At 43.5% G+C, this 16,768-nt stretch overlaps 1 protein-coding gene across 1 annotated transcript in view; it reads left to right on the plus strand.

Moving 5' to 3' along the window:
* The window catches only part of Me1 (malic enzyme 1), a 99,238-nt gene extending 83,147 nt beyond the window's left edge, over window positions 1–16,091 (plus strand). The window contains exons 10-14 of the mRNA XM_051207725.1: window positions 5,448–5,553; window positions 7,045–7,187; window positions 8,445–8,618; window positions 12,584–12,682; window positions 15,584–16,091. Of these exons, the coding sequence (XP_051063682.1) occupies window positions 5,448–5,553; window positions 7,045–7,187; window positions 8,445–8,618; window positions 12,584–12,682; window positions 15,584–15,754 (693 nt within the window). The 3' untranslated portion in view covers window positions 15,755–16,091. The remainder of the gene's footprint in view (window positions 1–5,447; window positions 5,554–7,044; window positions 7,188–8,444; window positions 8,619–12,583; window positions 12,683–15,583) is intronic.
* Window positions 16,092–16,768: the final 677 nt, after the last annotated feature.

A 16,768-nucleotide genomic window follows, 5' to 3' on the forward strand; every position in this document is an offset into this window, starting at 1 on the left:
TGTTCTCTCAGCTTCAGAATGTATCTGTTTGGCCATCTTTAGCAATGCAGTCAGTTTATAGATGGAGGACAGAGATGTGGGAGCATGAGAGGGCTTGAAAGGCCTGCAGTGGGTGCAGGGGCTGAAAGGTCTTCTGGATCAAACAAGCTCTTCTCCACGTTCCTAACTACCGTAAAACTTTCAAAAGCAACATGAATTAACTCTATCAAAATGCATCTTGCTCCCTGTTAATGTCTCTAGATGACGAATTGTCATCAACTATTAACGTATTGAGTGTAATTTATAGAGATAAGAGCAATACTCTAAAATACAACTAGATATTTGTTTTGCCGTCTTGTATAATCTAGGATATTGCACTGCAGTAAGAAGATATGCATCACATTAGATTTATGCCATTTTCAAGTTATGATTATGATAATCATTGTTATTCAAGTTTGTTTTTTTCAGGTTTCTGGTCCATTTTTAGAATAACCCTCATCTTTTACATGCTGCTCTTAGCAATAACACAACTTTTGCTAGTTTGAATGTGATTATCTAAGCTACTGACAAAAATCACCTCTAAGAATTTATATCAGTTTTACTTTCACATTTGCTTTGATTTGACAGAGGACAATTTTGAGTTGTGAGGTAAAAGATGAATAAAGTCACCTGAATTATCAGAGTAGAGGTCCTTGTTATTTGTAGGCATTAACATTGGCCCATGAGAACAGATTAAAATCACAAGGTTCCCAGATTGGAAAGGACAAGATGTTATTCAATATACGTTCTCATGTACAAAAACAAAGGTCATGATGCAATACTGAGCCAAAACAACAAAAAAGAAATTACAACAAGGAATTTGAGAATAAAGAATTATATAAAGTAACATGGTACAATTTTCATTACTGAAAATCTGTAAAAATTGTGTAGACACAGTCCTGTTGTTCACACTAGGGTATGGCTGTGTTGCCCAGGCTGGCATCTTACCTTACTCTCCTGCATGCTTGAATGGCAAGCATGCTCTGTCAAGCTTGGCCCAACACTTTTCTTGGTTGTGGATGTCTGATTACTAGCTCTTCTGGAAGATAAGTGCTTGTCAGGACAAAGACTCCTTGATGTTGTCTTCAGATATCCAAATGAAGAAACTTATCTCTGAATTAAACAGTGCACCAGGAACCCCCAGGTGTGGTGGCGGAGATGGCAAGGGGATCATCTGACAGTGTAGACAGAAGCAGACAGACTCGGGATGCGCTCCCGTCTGTTGCTGGGAGCAGGATTCGTTACAGCTGCCTCTGACAGCCAACCATTGAGGAGTAGGGAAGGTACTGGGCTTCTGTATCCCATTGCTTTTTAAGGACACAACTCAGAAATCCAGTGTGGTTTTCATCCTTCATTTGTCCAGAAGGTGGTTGTCATGTTACTCCAGGCTGCAGAGACACTAGTAAATGAAGCCTTTACCTGGTAGGCATGTTCCAGACTAACATGCAAATGCTGTCATAGAAATTAGAAATTAAAAATGAAATGCAAGGGGGGAGAGTGACTGTAGATGCACAGTTGCAATTCTCTACCACTCATGGGAGTTTCCATATTTGGACATAAAACAGTGCAGCATCAGTATGGGCTATGGCATGGAGGTCCAGCGTTTGCCCAGCATAAGAAGGCTGAGACCCATCCCTAGGTCAGCAGTAAATAATATGTAATAAGTCAGTAAAAATGTAAATTTGACATCTAGTTGCTTTACTAAAGATTTTAATATTTCCATTTTTCAGGTGGAAAGTCATGCAAAAATGCTGATGGGCAGACAGTTCATTGTTCTGAGTGGTAGCCATTTTCTCAGCATCTTTCAAGATGGGGTAGCTAGAGCTCACTGGAATCTGTTTTCTATATTTGAGAAGGCAGTGCAGTTAGACAGGTTCCCTCAACTGTGGAGTCAGCTTGAAGAGCAAATCCCTGACCTGTAGGTTCCCGCTGGGTCTTGGGGAACAGATTTTATGATGCAGCTTTGCATTAGGTAAGGCTGCCACTGCCCGGAGTCAGTTTCACCCACAAACAGGCGAGCTGGCCCATGCAGTGGTGGTTACCTGTTACTTGGCATCTGTCTCTTGCTTGTCTCCCAGGCTCTAAAGCATGCCGTGTCCACCTAAGTCAGATTACTACTCCCACGTGTTTCTAGAAGAGCCATATGGCTGCCACTTCATTATCTTCCTTCCTCATTTTCTTTCAGTGTGGAGTGAGGGTACATCCATTTAATGAGTGCTATGTTTGATGCAGAAACTCTGGACAGACGAGAGCCGAGGAAAAGTGGTGGAGACAGCTGAGCGTTTGACCTTGAACCTAGAGGGGTCATACTGGAAGCAATGTGGAGTGCTATAGCACTTCTCGTCAGGCCTTGGAAGCATAAGCTGGGTTCTTGCTTTTACAATTGCAACTGAGTGTATGCATTTCTGTGGAGAGTAGTAAGCCAGAATTGTATCATGCTTTGTTTAGAATGCTTGCAGCTGAGAGTTACTATTCCCGGGAAATATGCCTTTCCAGGCCAGGATTTTATTTGGTATCTGTACTGGAAATTTCACCGTGTCAGACTCAAACTAACCATGATTTTTAGCTCAGACTGCTTCCAGAATTTGTTCAGAAATAGTTTAGATATTAAAACTGTAACTGTCAAATGGTTCCCCTTTTTTTTCCATGTCCAGAATTTCTTTTTTCCTTCTAATAAGGCAAGCTGATATTTGCCAACTACCAATAAAGGAACTGAGGGGCAGAGAGATTGCACAAACGTTCATGTTATTAAACCATCTCAAGGAGAGGAGCCACCAGCTCCTAAAGTCATTATGACTAATGTTATGCTAACAAAAGAGTTAGTATTAGAGCTGCTCTGGCGTTGTGGCCTGATGCTGTGTTCTCAGTAGTCACACGTCAAGGACACACAGCAGTGGTTTCTTTTCACTCATCTTTGGGTCAAAGTGGACAGCGCTGTTGATGTTTGCCCTTCAGGTTGGGTCTGCATCTGCCCCACACTGCTCCATGTGGGTGGGCCAGCGGCAGACTGAGGCAGGGACAATGGCACAAGGGGACAGGTAGGTAGGTACATCAGTCCTTCAGACCAAGGCGGGAACTGTCATTCCGGTCCACATTTTTGAGGTCAGGGCATGCCGTATGTTCCAGTGTAGAAACACAGGCAAGGAAGCAACAGAAGGCCCCGACTTGATGGTCACCTTGAGGGCCTTTGAGCATTCAGACGCAGGATGGCACTCATAACCGTTCCATTTCCCTCTGTTGTTCGATGTTGCATTTGTTATAAGGAGGACGTTGAGCTCAGATTCTGTGCGTATTTAATGCAGGCTGGGATAAGCTCTGCTGTTCCACAGTTGGGTGTAATAAGTACATTTTTTTAAGCTGGGGGTAGGTTCATTGAGCTGTAACCCCATGGTAAACAGAACATGCCTATGTAGTCTGCTTCTGTAGATGGACCTGCAGAGCTACTTGGCAGAGAGCACAGGCACAGGAAGGGAGGAAATTGGGAATTCTTTAATATGATAATTGCCTATTTTTTCCTGTTGATGACTAAAACTTAAGGCTCACTCATTCTTTCCATGCCAGTGTGCTGCCTAAGATTTGTGATGGAATTGCACAAATGAAATAAATCCCTGTCTGTGATGCTAACAGAAGTAAGCATAAGAGCACTCAACAAGCTTGTCCCTTAGGACCTCAAATTATATAAGAGCTGTAAAATTTCATCATTATCATAGTTTTTTATGTTATTAGAGCGATTAAAAATCTTGCTGCAAACACTAAAGTAACTAGTCTGTGTGTGTGCTTGCTATTAATCTGTTTAAAATTAATTTATGAGGATTGAAGATAAAATTCAACAGTGCTGCTAAAATTATATTGCTTTGTTGTAAAGAAAGAGAATAAAGATCTGGAATCATTTGACAGTTAACAGTTTTTAGTATCTAAACAATTTCCTCACATGTGTGAAGCCTTGAATTCAATCTCTAATACCAAAGAAGTTTCTATCCAACTGAGTTCTTTCAGACTTAGGATTAATCATAAAACATGTGTGAACAATTTGGTATTTCCTGATTAAAGTAGAAATTAGACTATTTTTTCAAGTAAACATGACGAATAAAAATGTCCAACTTACTATTGCTAGTATTCTGTATTGCAGTGGTTGTAAAATGGAAACTTGAGATTTGATTGAAAATGAATGAAGGGTGCTTATTTAATGGTATCTCAGACATAGTGTATATTAATACATTATAGGAAGCATGGGGGGGGGAAAAACTTCTTGGGATACAACAGCAACCAATGGTACACTCCTTTTTTGGGAAGCCACCCAATCCAATGTTACATTTATAATGCAAAGCAGTGATATACAAATAGCAATTTGTAGCAGACTAGGATAAAATGTTCCAAAATTATAAAGGGCTGGAAATAGTTCCTTTCCTCTACACAGAATTTTTTTTTTATCACAGCTGATAATGGTCCAAGTGCTTCCCATGTTCCCATCATTTCTTCAACCCCCAGTGACCTGGTGAGACATTAGTTATGCTCTGCCTGTTTATAGAGAAGGAAACAAGTATAAAGGACTTCATATGTTTTTGATTTTCCTAAGGTTCTCTATATTGCCATTAAAAGCAAATAAATCTGGGCTGGAGAGATGGCTCAGTGAGTAAAGTGGTTGACACACAATCATGAGGACTTGTGTTCAAACCCCAAAACCCACATAAAGTACATGGCTGTAGTTCCAGCAACTCATATGGTAACTTGGCAAGTAGAAACAGGGGATTTCCCAGGAGCTTGCAGCTTAGCTAGCTAGTTTTAGGGAGTACACAGTGGTGAAGAGGGACTCTGTCACAGAAAACATAGAAAGTGAAGCCCAGCAGCCAGGATTGTGTCTGATCTCCCCCTGCCCTCTGTGCCTGAACTCATACACATGACTACACATGACCCACGCGCACACACACTCACACATGCACACACTCACACACACTCACACACCCGCACACACACACACTCCTCCCTCCCTTTTTCCCCTCTTTAAAGCAAGGAGACTGCACCAGCTTTGGGCCTGACAGTTAGCATTCAGTCTGGCATCCAGCATTTGCAGAGCTGCTCCTCCAGGGCAGTCCCAGACAGTGCCTGTCATAGCTGTGCTCACGTAAAGTCTCTGAGCCTGTGTCCTCGTGTGTGAAATAGCAGTGGTTATACCTAGCCTATGTCTCAAAGCTCCTGATGGATTTGTTTGCTCACTGCTGTGTGTGTCACTATTGTCTGGAACACTGCCATGTAACTATTTGTTGAAAGGACAAGTGGAGTAATACAGTGACAGTTAGGGAGTGGCTTCAAGGGTAGATGCCATGCGTGGCACACAGGATGGTAAGTGCAGGCACTAGCCATGTGGAAGAAGTGACCTGCCAGTGACCCACACATTTGCAATACTTATCCCTCTCATTTGCTTTATTCAGGGACGCGCTTCTCTCACAGAAGAGAAAGAGGTGTTTGCCCATGAACATGAAGAAATGAAGAACCTAGAAGCTATTGTTCAAAAAATTAAACCAACTGCCCTCATAGGTAATTTTCCCCCTTTTCCTTAATGTGGCCTATCGCATTGTTTTGCTTTTTTCAAACTCCAACCTGTAGAATCCAGTAAGGAAATGGAGTCACTTAAGTTGTGGGGTCCTCACAGGCACTGAGCTGTAATTCAGCTCTGCCTTCCTAGTATTCCTGGTTTGAGCTGAGGTGTGTGGCCTTTGTACTGTGTCAGCCTGCTAACATCTGCCACAGTCAGCCCTGTTCCAGGCTTCATTACTCCAGGCAGACAGTCCTTTTAGAATGTGCTGGGAACAACCCTCTCTCCCACCCCAAACACTGGTCTATGCCTGGAGATTGTTATTAGTTGTCATCAATGTGAAGGGCATGTGGAGGATGTGGAAGAAGAAAGGGAAAGGAAAGGAAAGGGAAGAGAGGGGAAGGGAGGGGAGGGGAGGGGAGGAAGGGAAAGGGAAGACTAACTGACATCCAGTGGGTAGAGGTCAGAGAGTGATATTGGTAAAAAGTCTTGTGGTGCATAGGGCAGCCTTGCCATGGGGAACCATGACTGCAGGGTATAGTTATGCCGTGGGGAACCATGACTGCAGGGTATAGTTATGCCGTGGGGAACCATGCCCGCAGTGTATAGTTATGCCGTGGGGAACCATGCCCGCAGTATACAGACACACTGAGATCCAGGGCTCTGAACAAGTCTTCCTAGAAACAGGGCATGCCCTTCACCTGTCATTGCATTCTTCCTCAGTGTGATGTGCAGTGTACAGCTGGGCTTGTTGTGCACACCTACCGTCCCAGCCCAGCTTTGGGAAGTGGAAACAGGAGGACAGGATAGGAGCTCAACATGAGCTATATGAGACCTTGTTTTAAAAATCCATGGAAGAGATGCTTAATATATTCAGATCCTATGCTTAAAATCTCGAAGGAAGTTACTGCAGCTTGTTCCTATTCCCATGTGTGTCTGTCGCTTCCAGTCATAGTCTGTTCTTAGAAGTTCATTTGTGATAGTTGATGGTATTGTGGATTCTGATCCAGCATCATGAAGAACTGTACCAAGCTTTGGGTGTGTTTTGCACAGTGCATTCTATAGTACCTACTACTTTTCATTATGTTAGTTGTTTTATTCTGCTTTCCAGTTTCACAACAGGATGAGATGATTGTCAACATTGCCTGTAAAGACACAGTTACCACAGTTTATTCAAGTTGCCAAGAAAGAATGTAGTAGATTTAATACATTAATGGTTTAATTTCCTGATACAAAAGCTTGTAACCAGAGCTCCTAATGATTGACTAGGAACTCTGTATTGAGTCTGAAGTTATACCTGTGGTTTTTAAAGGCACTTGTTGACTTTACCCTAAAGATGGTTGGCCTTGAGCAACATTGTTTCACCGCTAGACTTGAGTGTGAACATTCTGTACTTTGTTTAGGGCCTGTTAGAAAGGAGCTGCTAATACCAAGCCTCTGGGACAAATTAACCAATGACTCTCCTACTCTCCCATTTCTTGTTTCTTTTTTAGGAGTTGCTGCAATTGGTGGTGCTTTCACAGAACAAATTCTCAAGGATATGGCTACCTTCAACGAACGGCCCATCATTTTTGCTTTGAGTAATCCAACTAGCAAAGCCGAGTGTTCTGCAGAGCAGTGCTATAAAATGACCAAGGTAAACAGTCAAATGGTGGTTGATTTCAGGAAGCCTAGGATGCCCAAGGTGTCGATCATGTACACTTGACATAAGACCCGCTCCATCTAAACTGAAAGATGCATGAACACACTGAAGGCGTGACTTCCTCATCTCCCTCAGGGTTGGATCACTCTGTTCATCTTCAGTAAATCAACCAACTTTGTATGTTTTATTGATAACTCTCCGGGAGTGATTCGGAAAGTAAGACTTAAATATACAAAATGAAGGGGAAAGAACATAGTCTTGAATGGTTCTGAAGCTATCTTTAACTAGCTATTCCCAAGCACCGAAGCATACAAAATGAAACCACAGTTTAGTTTTTACTTAGCTCAATTTTGGGTTTGGATTTTGCTGCCATGGGTGGAGGATCTGGGCAGCTATGCTGATACCCAGCCTGGCTGGCATAGAATCCTTAGTGCTCAGTACTTCACTGTTGTAAAAATAAAAAGTTAATTTTATACCGTGTTTGTACTAGCATATACTTGACTGATAGGTTGGCAGAAAGCCTTCTGCTCTCCTCAAAGACTTGAGAATATTATAACAAAAATGAAATTAGTTTTATGTATCTACATCCTTTATTTTGGAAATATAAAATAGAGAGGGTAAACAGCATAGTGTTGTGATCCTGTGTATAAGCCAAAGCCTGTAGGCTCTACTTTGTAAGTAACACGTCAAGTGCTCATCACTGGGAGAGTCATGTTTTTAATAAGGAGCCGCTCCATGGTTTCTCTCTCTTATCCGGGATGGTATCACCACCCTGAGTAATTTTAGTCTTTATGTCATTGAGTTTTCTTTACATTTTTCAATAGCTTTAAATTCTCAAGGGAATGAAACACAACCTTTTGAGCAGAATTAAAATCTAGTACCATACATACACATAGACCCCTGATAAGCAAGTGTGTAATTAATTATTGTGTCTTTGTGTATCACAACCGTTCTTGTTAGCGTAGAGGCTCCTGTCATACACAATGTTAGCTCAATTTTACATTGTTTTAAACTTTCAGTGTGTCAGAAATAGATGACCTCGGCCCTTTCTTAAGAGCTGCAGATTCATACAGAGAACAGTGACAAGCATCCCTTCCTGACCCGTTGGCAGCACCAGCTGCCCACCAACAGCTGGGCCCACGAGGAGTTAAGCACCGCCACTCCTTAGCCTGCCTGTGGATGTCTGTTATGGTCCACTTGTTCTCAGATACCCAGTTCTCTTTCTCATAGATCCGTATGTCTGTGTTGCAGGGTCGTGCGATCTTTGCCAGCGGCAGTCCCTTTGATCCAGTCACCCTTCCAGATGGACAGACGCTCTTCCCTGGCCAAGGCAACAATTCCTACGTGTTCCCTGGAGTTGCTCTTGGGGTGGTAGCCTGTGGGCTGAGACACATCACCGACAAGGTCTTCCTCACCACTGCCGAGGTACTGTGAAGAGCAGGCGCATACTCAGGCAGCATCTGCTCAGCTCAGTGTTTTCTTTGTTTGGCGTCACAGCTGTCTGTCAAGTGTGAAGAACTCTTAGTAGAGAATTAGGAGTGGGGAGCAGGTCCATAGGAGTCGCTGGTGAGATTCCTCCTCAGTGGTTACATTTCATGGAGGGAAACTTTTATTGCCTTTAGCTACCAATGAACTTTTACGACCTCAGCGAAACAAAAGTGTTCTTTTCTAAATGGTGATGAGTAACATTTCTTCATTGTGAGCCTTCCTAAAGAATGGCCTTTTAAAGTCTGACATAGTATAGTAGAGATGTCTGTCATTAATGTTTCAGGGCAGAAAATAGAAGCCACACTAGTATTGAAGCTGAAACGAAATTAACACAGGGCATTACATGTTTATCTGATCACTAGAGGGGCTGCTGAGAAAGTTCAGTGGGTAAAGAAAGCTGTTTGCTGCCAATATTGAGACCCTGAATTCAGTGTTCAGGACTTACATAGTAGAAGGAGGAAAACATCTCTCAGCTTGGTCTCTGACTTCCTCAGGTGTGCAGTATATATGTACCCCCACCACCATAAATAGGTAAAAATGTAAGGATAGTTTTAAAAAAGATTTATTTATTTAGCATAGCATTCTGCCTGCATGCATGCCTGAAGGCCAGAAGAGGGCACCAGATCTCGTTTCAGATGCTTGTGAGCCACCCTGTGGTTGCTGGGAATTGACAGCCTTAACCCCTGTGCCATCTCTCCAGCCCCCATAAAGAGTTTTTTTATTGGTAGGAAAAGTTGGTTCTCTCCTGGGATTTCAGGAAAGGTCCCCAGGCTGTCACAGAGCCAGAGAGTCATGTACAGTCGAGAACTGATTTTACCCAAGTGCAGACTAATATGTTAGCCATAGCTTCGTAGACACTGGCAGAGAGTATGAAACCCCAGCTCAGAGACAAAGAGCACAAGGCCCTGTGAGCTTAGTGCTGTCCTCAGCCCCCTTTGCATCCTGAGCCTCGGTGGTGGTGACAGTGGGTGGTCATATATTTGTAAACCACGAATGTCAATTTCTCTCAACAAATTAAACACTGTATAACATCCATAATAGCTGTACTGAGCCAAAGGAAACCTGGTTGGTCTAAAGCATGTGTCCAGCAAACCTGCTGTTGTTTGCACTGAAGAGGAATCCCAAGAACAGGTGCAGATTCCAGAGTCACTGGTGTGATCAAAGACTACAGCCTGGCTAGCACCTGCCTCACACTGTGGGGTAGATGCCTGGAAGCCATAGCATTCTGCAGGCATTTCTTCACAGGTTAAAAGTATGACAGCTGGTGTGTCTGGCTTGTTGTTCTTAACTCAAAAAGATTGTTCAATTCAGATAGCTATGCAGTTACTAAGAACATCTTAAGGTTTTTACACAAAGAAAAATATAACCCTTTCTTTTAGGACAAAACAGATGAGCTTGATTGATTCTCTTTAGCCTCTTTTCTTCCTTCAGCTCTAGCACCCTCTAGTGACAATGTCCAAGTAACTACTTTTTATTTCTTATTCACTGATAATAATGATGACTACTGAAGGCTCATGCTTTAATATCAAGTGGATTTCTGTGAGTTCAAGGAGAGTCTGGTTTGCATAGCAAGTTTCAGGCCAGCCAGACACCCTGAATCCCCTCCCCCAATGTTTTTTTTTTCTTTTTGGAAGAAGAAAAAAGTAATTGGGTGTAGTGGCTCACTTGAGAGGTATAGGACTTAAAGCCAGTCTCGGTTACACAGAGAGCTCCAGGTCAGCCTGCACCATATAGGAAAACCCCAGAGCCAAACAGAGGAAGAGAAAATGGTGCTGTGCACAGCCGAGTGAGCTCACCTCTGCAGGGTTCTCTCCGCTGCATCTCTGGCCTTCAGTTCTCTTCTATTTCTTACAACTCTTACCTGCTATTTTCCTTGTTTCTTCATCTCTCTTTTATTTAAGACCAAGTGTGTGTGTCACACACACACACACACACACACACACACACACACACACACATTTTAGGGTGTTTTCTGCTTTGCTTTCCACCTAGTTTTTGAAGACAGGTCTCTCACTGAACCAGGCTTGCTGATTTGGGTGGGGTGGCTGACCAGCAAGGTGTACCTGTGTCTACCTGATCCCTGAGTCCCTGAGCACTGGGATCCTAAGTATATGCTGCAGATCCTTGCCCCCCACCACTCAGGGGCTGGGATCCATCTCAGGTCCTCCTGTGTGCATGAGCACTTACAGACTCAGCCCCAAGGCAATTCTTACTTAAACACTCTGAGGCTGAGTTTTCTTCCTGTTTGGTGTTTGCTCTTGAGAGCTTCAGATTTTAAAATGATTATGTCGTCTCTGTGACTGAGGCCACTGTCTTTACTGCCATTCTTCAGAACACCACTAACAAGGAACAAAGCTCTGGCACACAGCAAAAGCAGTGCATCAACAGCGCTAGCGTGGCAGGGAGGGCAGATCCAGTGCCGTGGGCGCTGGCTGCCAGAGGCCTAGGGAAGGCTGTCTGGATTGTCTGGTTCAGCCAACCAGCTAACTGAAGTAACTTGCTTTATTTGATAAGCCCAAGTCTTATTACTTTTAGTATTATAGCAAAAACAAACAAAAAATTGTTCTAGAGAGATGGTTTGGTGGGTGAGAGCACTGACTGATCTTCCAGAGGACCTGAGTTCAATTCCCAGCCCCCGTGGTGCCTCCCAACCATCTATAACTCCAGTTCCAGGGCGTTTGGCATCTTCTGTCTTCCAAGGGCACCAGACATAGTTGTACGTGGTGCACAGACATGCATGCAGACAAAACAGCCATATATAAAATAATAAAAATTTAAACACTGGTTTGGTCACATAGGAAACTGGAAATCTCATGAATTGGACCAAATCTGAAAAGCTATTTCTGGATTCCTAAAGTTTTATTTTTTATGTGCGTGCAAATATATGTGTGTGTGCTTATGCAGGTGTGGGTGCATGTGTGTGCACAGGTGTGTGAAGGCCAGAGATTGTGAGACAGGCTCCCTCACAGAGACAAGAGCTCACCAGTTGGCTAGACTGGGTAGCCTGGGAGCCAGGGACAGTGGTGTGTGTGTGTGTGTGTGTGTGTGAGAGAGAGAGAGAGAGAGAGAGAGAGAGAGAGAGAGAGAGAGAGAGAGAGAGAGAAGAGAGAGAGAGAGAGAAGAGAGAAATCCTCTTGTCTCTGCCTCCTGGGACTGGTTGTAGGTATGTACCACCACAGTGGGCTTTTACGCAGCAGGAGCTTTGGATCTGAGCTCTTGATTCTCCTGATCATGTGGCAGACATTTTACTCTAAGTCTTCTTTCCAGTCTCTGTTCCTGAGTCTTCTTTCTAATTCTAAAGAGATTTTAACTTTTCTTGTGCTGGTAACCAACAGTGCAGCTCAATTCAGTACCCATCTCTGCCCCATCATTTCTGTTCAAGGCCCAGCCACCAGCTGCCCTAGACCCACCTTGTGAAGTGACTTCATTGTTGAGCTGTGTCTGGATCTAGGGAGTGGCTTGGGGAGAGAAATGGGGAGATGGGTTAGATAAGCTGATAACCAAGGGCTGGGTAAAATTTACGTCCTTCTTGGAGTGGAACCGAGCCATCTTTCCTAGTCCCTGCTACTTGCTGTGTGAATGGGAGCGGGAGGAAGAGTGGGTCTGCTTGGCTAACGGCCCCTCCCATGACGCCTGCATCCCGTTTTCTTTTCACCTGTTCCTCTAGGAAATACCTAATTCTTTATGTTAGTGTGAAGGAACTGAACCAAAGGGAACGCGTATGCTCTTGGTGTGATCTCAACAGTTGCCAAGGCTTAGCTTTTCTGTTGACAAGGAAGGGGCATATTAGACAGTCATGTTCATGTGATAGTTTCCAGACATGGCCATTCCTTAGTTATCCGTATATTTACAACACTGGATCATGAGATGTATAAACATTTTTAACCTTTTCTCTTTTAAAGGTCATATCTCAGCAAGTGTCAGACAAACACCTAGAAGAGGGTCGACTCTATCCCCCTTTGAATACAATTCGAGATGTTTCGTTGAAAATTGCAGTAAAGGTAAAAACCACATAGCCTCTTTATTTTTTCTTTCCCTTGCTAAATGCATGCTTGCTTGGCATGTATGTTCATTTTCTAGGACTCAAGGAAATGAGACGTGGTGACGGGAGTGCAGACCTCATCCTCAGAGATGGGTGGGAACACGGGGACTAGTTGTGGTTTTCCCATCCGTTTTCCTCCTCTAACTTATATTTCATTCTGTTTAGGCGGGCTTCTCCCAATTCTCCTTAGTGTAGATGTTCTATGTAGTTGTTTGTATAGTTCCCACAGACTAACCAGAGTGACACTTATACCTGGAGCCCCCTGCCACCTCCCTGTCTGTGACTTAGAGCAGTGGCTCTCACCCTTCCTAATGCTCTGATACTTTAATACGGTCCCTCATGTGGTGGTGGCCCCGACCATAAAGTTATTTTTGTTGCTGATGGTATGCTTTGCGACCCCAAAGGGTGTGCGATGCACATGTTGAGAACCACTGAGGACACAGGTGACAGGTGACGGGGCACGGGGCTCCTTTGGCAGCCTACGAGTCCTGTAGATAGAAAAATTTAAACTCTTGAAGCAGAAGGGAACTCAAGGGCAACTTCATTGGGTTTGAGGGAAAAACAACTGGGCGGACAAGCTGGGGGGGTCTTAGTGGCTGCTGGGAGGCGGTGCTGGGTGAGAGGAAACTAGGCCATCTGAGCTAGGGGTCAGGGAAGCAGGCAAGCTCAGCATGAGCATTGGTGACTGCATATATGGTGTGTGTGTGTGTGTGTGTGTGTGTGTGTGTGTGTAGAGAGGAGGTGAGGAGAGAGAGAGAGAGAGAGAGAGAGAGAGAGAGAGAGAGAGAGATGGGGGAGAAGGAGGGAAGGAGGGTTCTACTTTCCCGGTCAGAACTCAGAGAGTAGGCAGCCCAGCAGTGGGTCTGTAAGTAGTACAGCAAGGAAGGGCTCCCGGGTGACCTCTGTCTTCTAACATGTCTTCATTCCTGTGTGTTGTGTTTCGTTTCACCTTCTGGCTTCATGCTGTTCTTTGTTCTTTCCTTTGAGGTTTATTGTTTGGGGGCTTGGGAAAGGATCAAGTCTTGGAAACTCAAAGCCTGTCCAGTGATACATTTCCTCTAACAATGCCATTCGTTTAAACCTTCCCAAATAGTTCTACCAACTTGGAACCAAATATTTAAACATATGAACAACCTATGGAGATCATTCTCCTTCAAACCACCACACATGGTATTTCAAACTCTAAGGAGGGTGATTTTGATATTTCCCTCTTCCTTACCAGGACCCTAGGAGGTAGGGCTTAGAGCTGATCGTGAAGGTAGGGTCCATCTCCAGTGACCTCCAAGCCTGCTAATGTCTTACTAGCTGCCTAACATAGGACAAGCAGTAAGGACAAAGAACTCAAAAGCAGCCATGGGGACAGATGAGCGACAGCAGGACTTGACCAGGAATCTAAGGCAGAGAAATATTCTCTAACACAGATGAGTGGGATTGCCTTTAATGGTGTGGTTGTATTAGTTTGCCATACCAAGAACCACATTCTGGGTGGCTTACACTAAAAAGAAAAAGAAAAAGAAAGAAAGAAATTGCCTGCCTGCCTATTTATCTCTGTCTCTCTGCCTATTTATCTTGTGTGGAGGTTGTACACCCAGGGTCAACATGTCATTAAGTTTGTCGTCTTCTCAGGTCTGTGTCCTTGGAGTCTTTTCTCTGTCGCTGGCATTGTCGCTGTCCAGTTATCTTCCTTTTAGGAACAGAAGTGAATGGATTAGGGTCATCCTAAGCCATATTTTAACTTTAGGAGTACCACTAGTGCAGGCACCAGCATATAAGCTTCTATGGGTGGAAACACAAAATTGACACCTAACAGTTTTGCTTAAACTGGGGTTGGTTGGCATTTTTAGCCTCTGGCCACTTGGGGGCAGTAGCACCTGCTCAGTTTCAACAGTCTAAAGGTAGCCAGACTTTGTCCAGTCTTCCTGCATACCAAACATCCTGGTTTGCATCAGTCATTTACACTGTTCCAAGTTTATCTAAATAGCACTGTTTAAGATTCTCCTGTTGTTGTCTATCTTGTTGACTGGAGATATATTCCACAAAATCAGCACTTCAAAAACCTTCAACTAATAGTGCGAGTGTCTGTCTTTTATGGAAAAACAGACTCATTTTGTTCTGATCTGTATCAGTTTTTATTATTTATGTACTGTACAGCATGTTACCATTTTAGGTTTATTTTGATAATGAAGTAGCACACAGAAGAGAAAGTAAGAAAACAGGGCAGTAGAGGAAATAGAGACGGCGTGGATTTCCGAATCTGTACCACTTGGAACACCATGCAGCTACTTACACAGAAACTGAGGACTCAAGAGTGAAGATGGGGTGTCAGGGAAGAGGCTGCTGTAGGGGCTGCAAGTTTGAAGTCCCTGGGCATATCCAGATGTCTACTTCTGCTGTGGGGATGAAGATGGCAGAATCAAGGAGACTAGATGGATAAATGTAGTTGTCCTGCAGGTGGTGACTGGAGCAGGAGGCGTGGCTGTGCTTACTGATAGAGTAGTGTGCAAAGGGACTGAGGTGGGAGATGCTTTCTTATTGTCCAGAAGACAGAAGAGAGATCAGCAGAGACTTGGGCATTCAGGCCAAGTAAACCAGCAGCAGGGCACGTAAGCCTGCCTGAGAACTTAAATGCTGATAACACTTACATCACTTAAGTTTCTACTGCTGAGGCGTTCCCTGGTTGCTAACGTCATTTCCCCCTTTAACTACATACGATTTATAGTTGCATTTTCATCTTCTTTGTTTTGCATGTGGCTTTTTACTATAGTACAAATTAAGCATTTTTGAGATGGATAAAAACCTGATTTGTGTTCAGTATCACCTTCTCACTATTAAAATAATGACTTTCCTTCCTTGTTTCTAGATTGTGACAGATGCATACAGAGAAAAGATGGCCACTGTTTACCCCGAACCCCAAAACAAAGAAGAGTTTGTCTGCTCCCAGATGTACAGCACTAATTATGACCAGATCTTACCTGATTGCTATTCTTGGCCTGAAGAGGTCCAGAAAGTCCAGACCAAAGTCAATCAATAAACACAACAGCTAGAATTTTTAGTTTTACTAATACAATCTTGAAGTTTTCATAATTTCTAAGGGTTGGAATCTTTTATTATAATTCATAGTGTGCTTAGAATAAGGTGACCTTAGTTTAACAATCAAACCCATGAAAGTATATTAATTAGGATAAGCTTCACACTGGACTGTTTTGTTTCACTTACTCTGGTTATTTAAGTTTTCTGTTTTCATTATTCTCTTTACAAATTCTGCTGAAAAGCTGTTGTATGTGCTACTGAGAAACTCATCACTGATAATGTAGGGAGTTGATGGAAGACCCAAACTGTAATAAATTAATATAGTGTAACTTGATCTCGTTAATGACTACAGTTCTTTTTTGACCATATTGCAAAAATCCTTTAAAAAGTAAAGATGAACATAAACTTAGGCATAGCTGGACTTTTACTAAATGGAATGCTGGCTACTTGTCTGCCTAGAGAAAATTCTTCTCAGGACTTTTAGTCCAGGCCTCTGCTAACCCTGTTCTTTTTGCACAACGGAAGGCTTCAACAGCTGGAAGAAAGCTAACTGCTGTTTACAATACCTGTGCAGCCTTAGACCCTAATGTTCTCTTGTCATTGTTACCTCCCAGAGAGTAAAGCTCTCATTGCTGTTTTTGATTCCCACACTCTGCAAAAGCTCTTTCCCTCATCTGTGACCAAATGCTCCCAGCTCCCGGCCCCGCCGAAAGACTAGGAGGTTCTGTTAGTGCGGCCTGGGCAGTGAGAAAGGCTGCCAGGAGGGTCCTTGCCAAGGGGCTCCCTGAGAAGTCCCCTTCCAGGACACGGGTGTCTGAAACAGGACTGTGGTTCCCAGAAAAGCTAGAGGTCCATGAGAGTCACCTTCCCTGATGTCCCTGTGGTTATCTCAGGTCACTGAGAACTCACAGCATGAGTGACTACATCTCCGATGCCTAGCCTTCCATCAGATAGTAAAATATGTTAATTTCCAAAACCATTCTATGTGGAAGACAATGACCATTTCCCCAGGTTG

This window comes from Phodopus roborovskii, unplaced genomic scaffold (assembly GCF_943737965.1).
Source record: "Phodopus roborovskii unplaced genomic scaffold, PHOROB, whole genome shotgun sequence".
Taxonomy (NCBI): domain Eukaryota; kingdom Metazoa; phylum Chordata; class Mammalia; order Rodentia; family Cricetidae; genus Phodopus; species Phodopus roborovskii.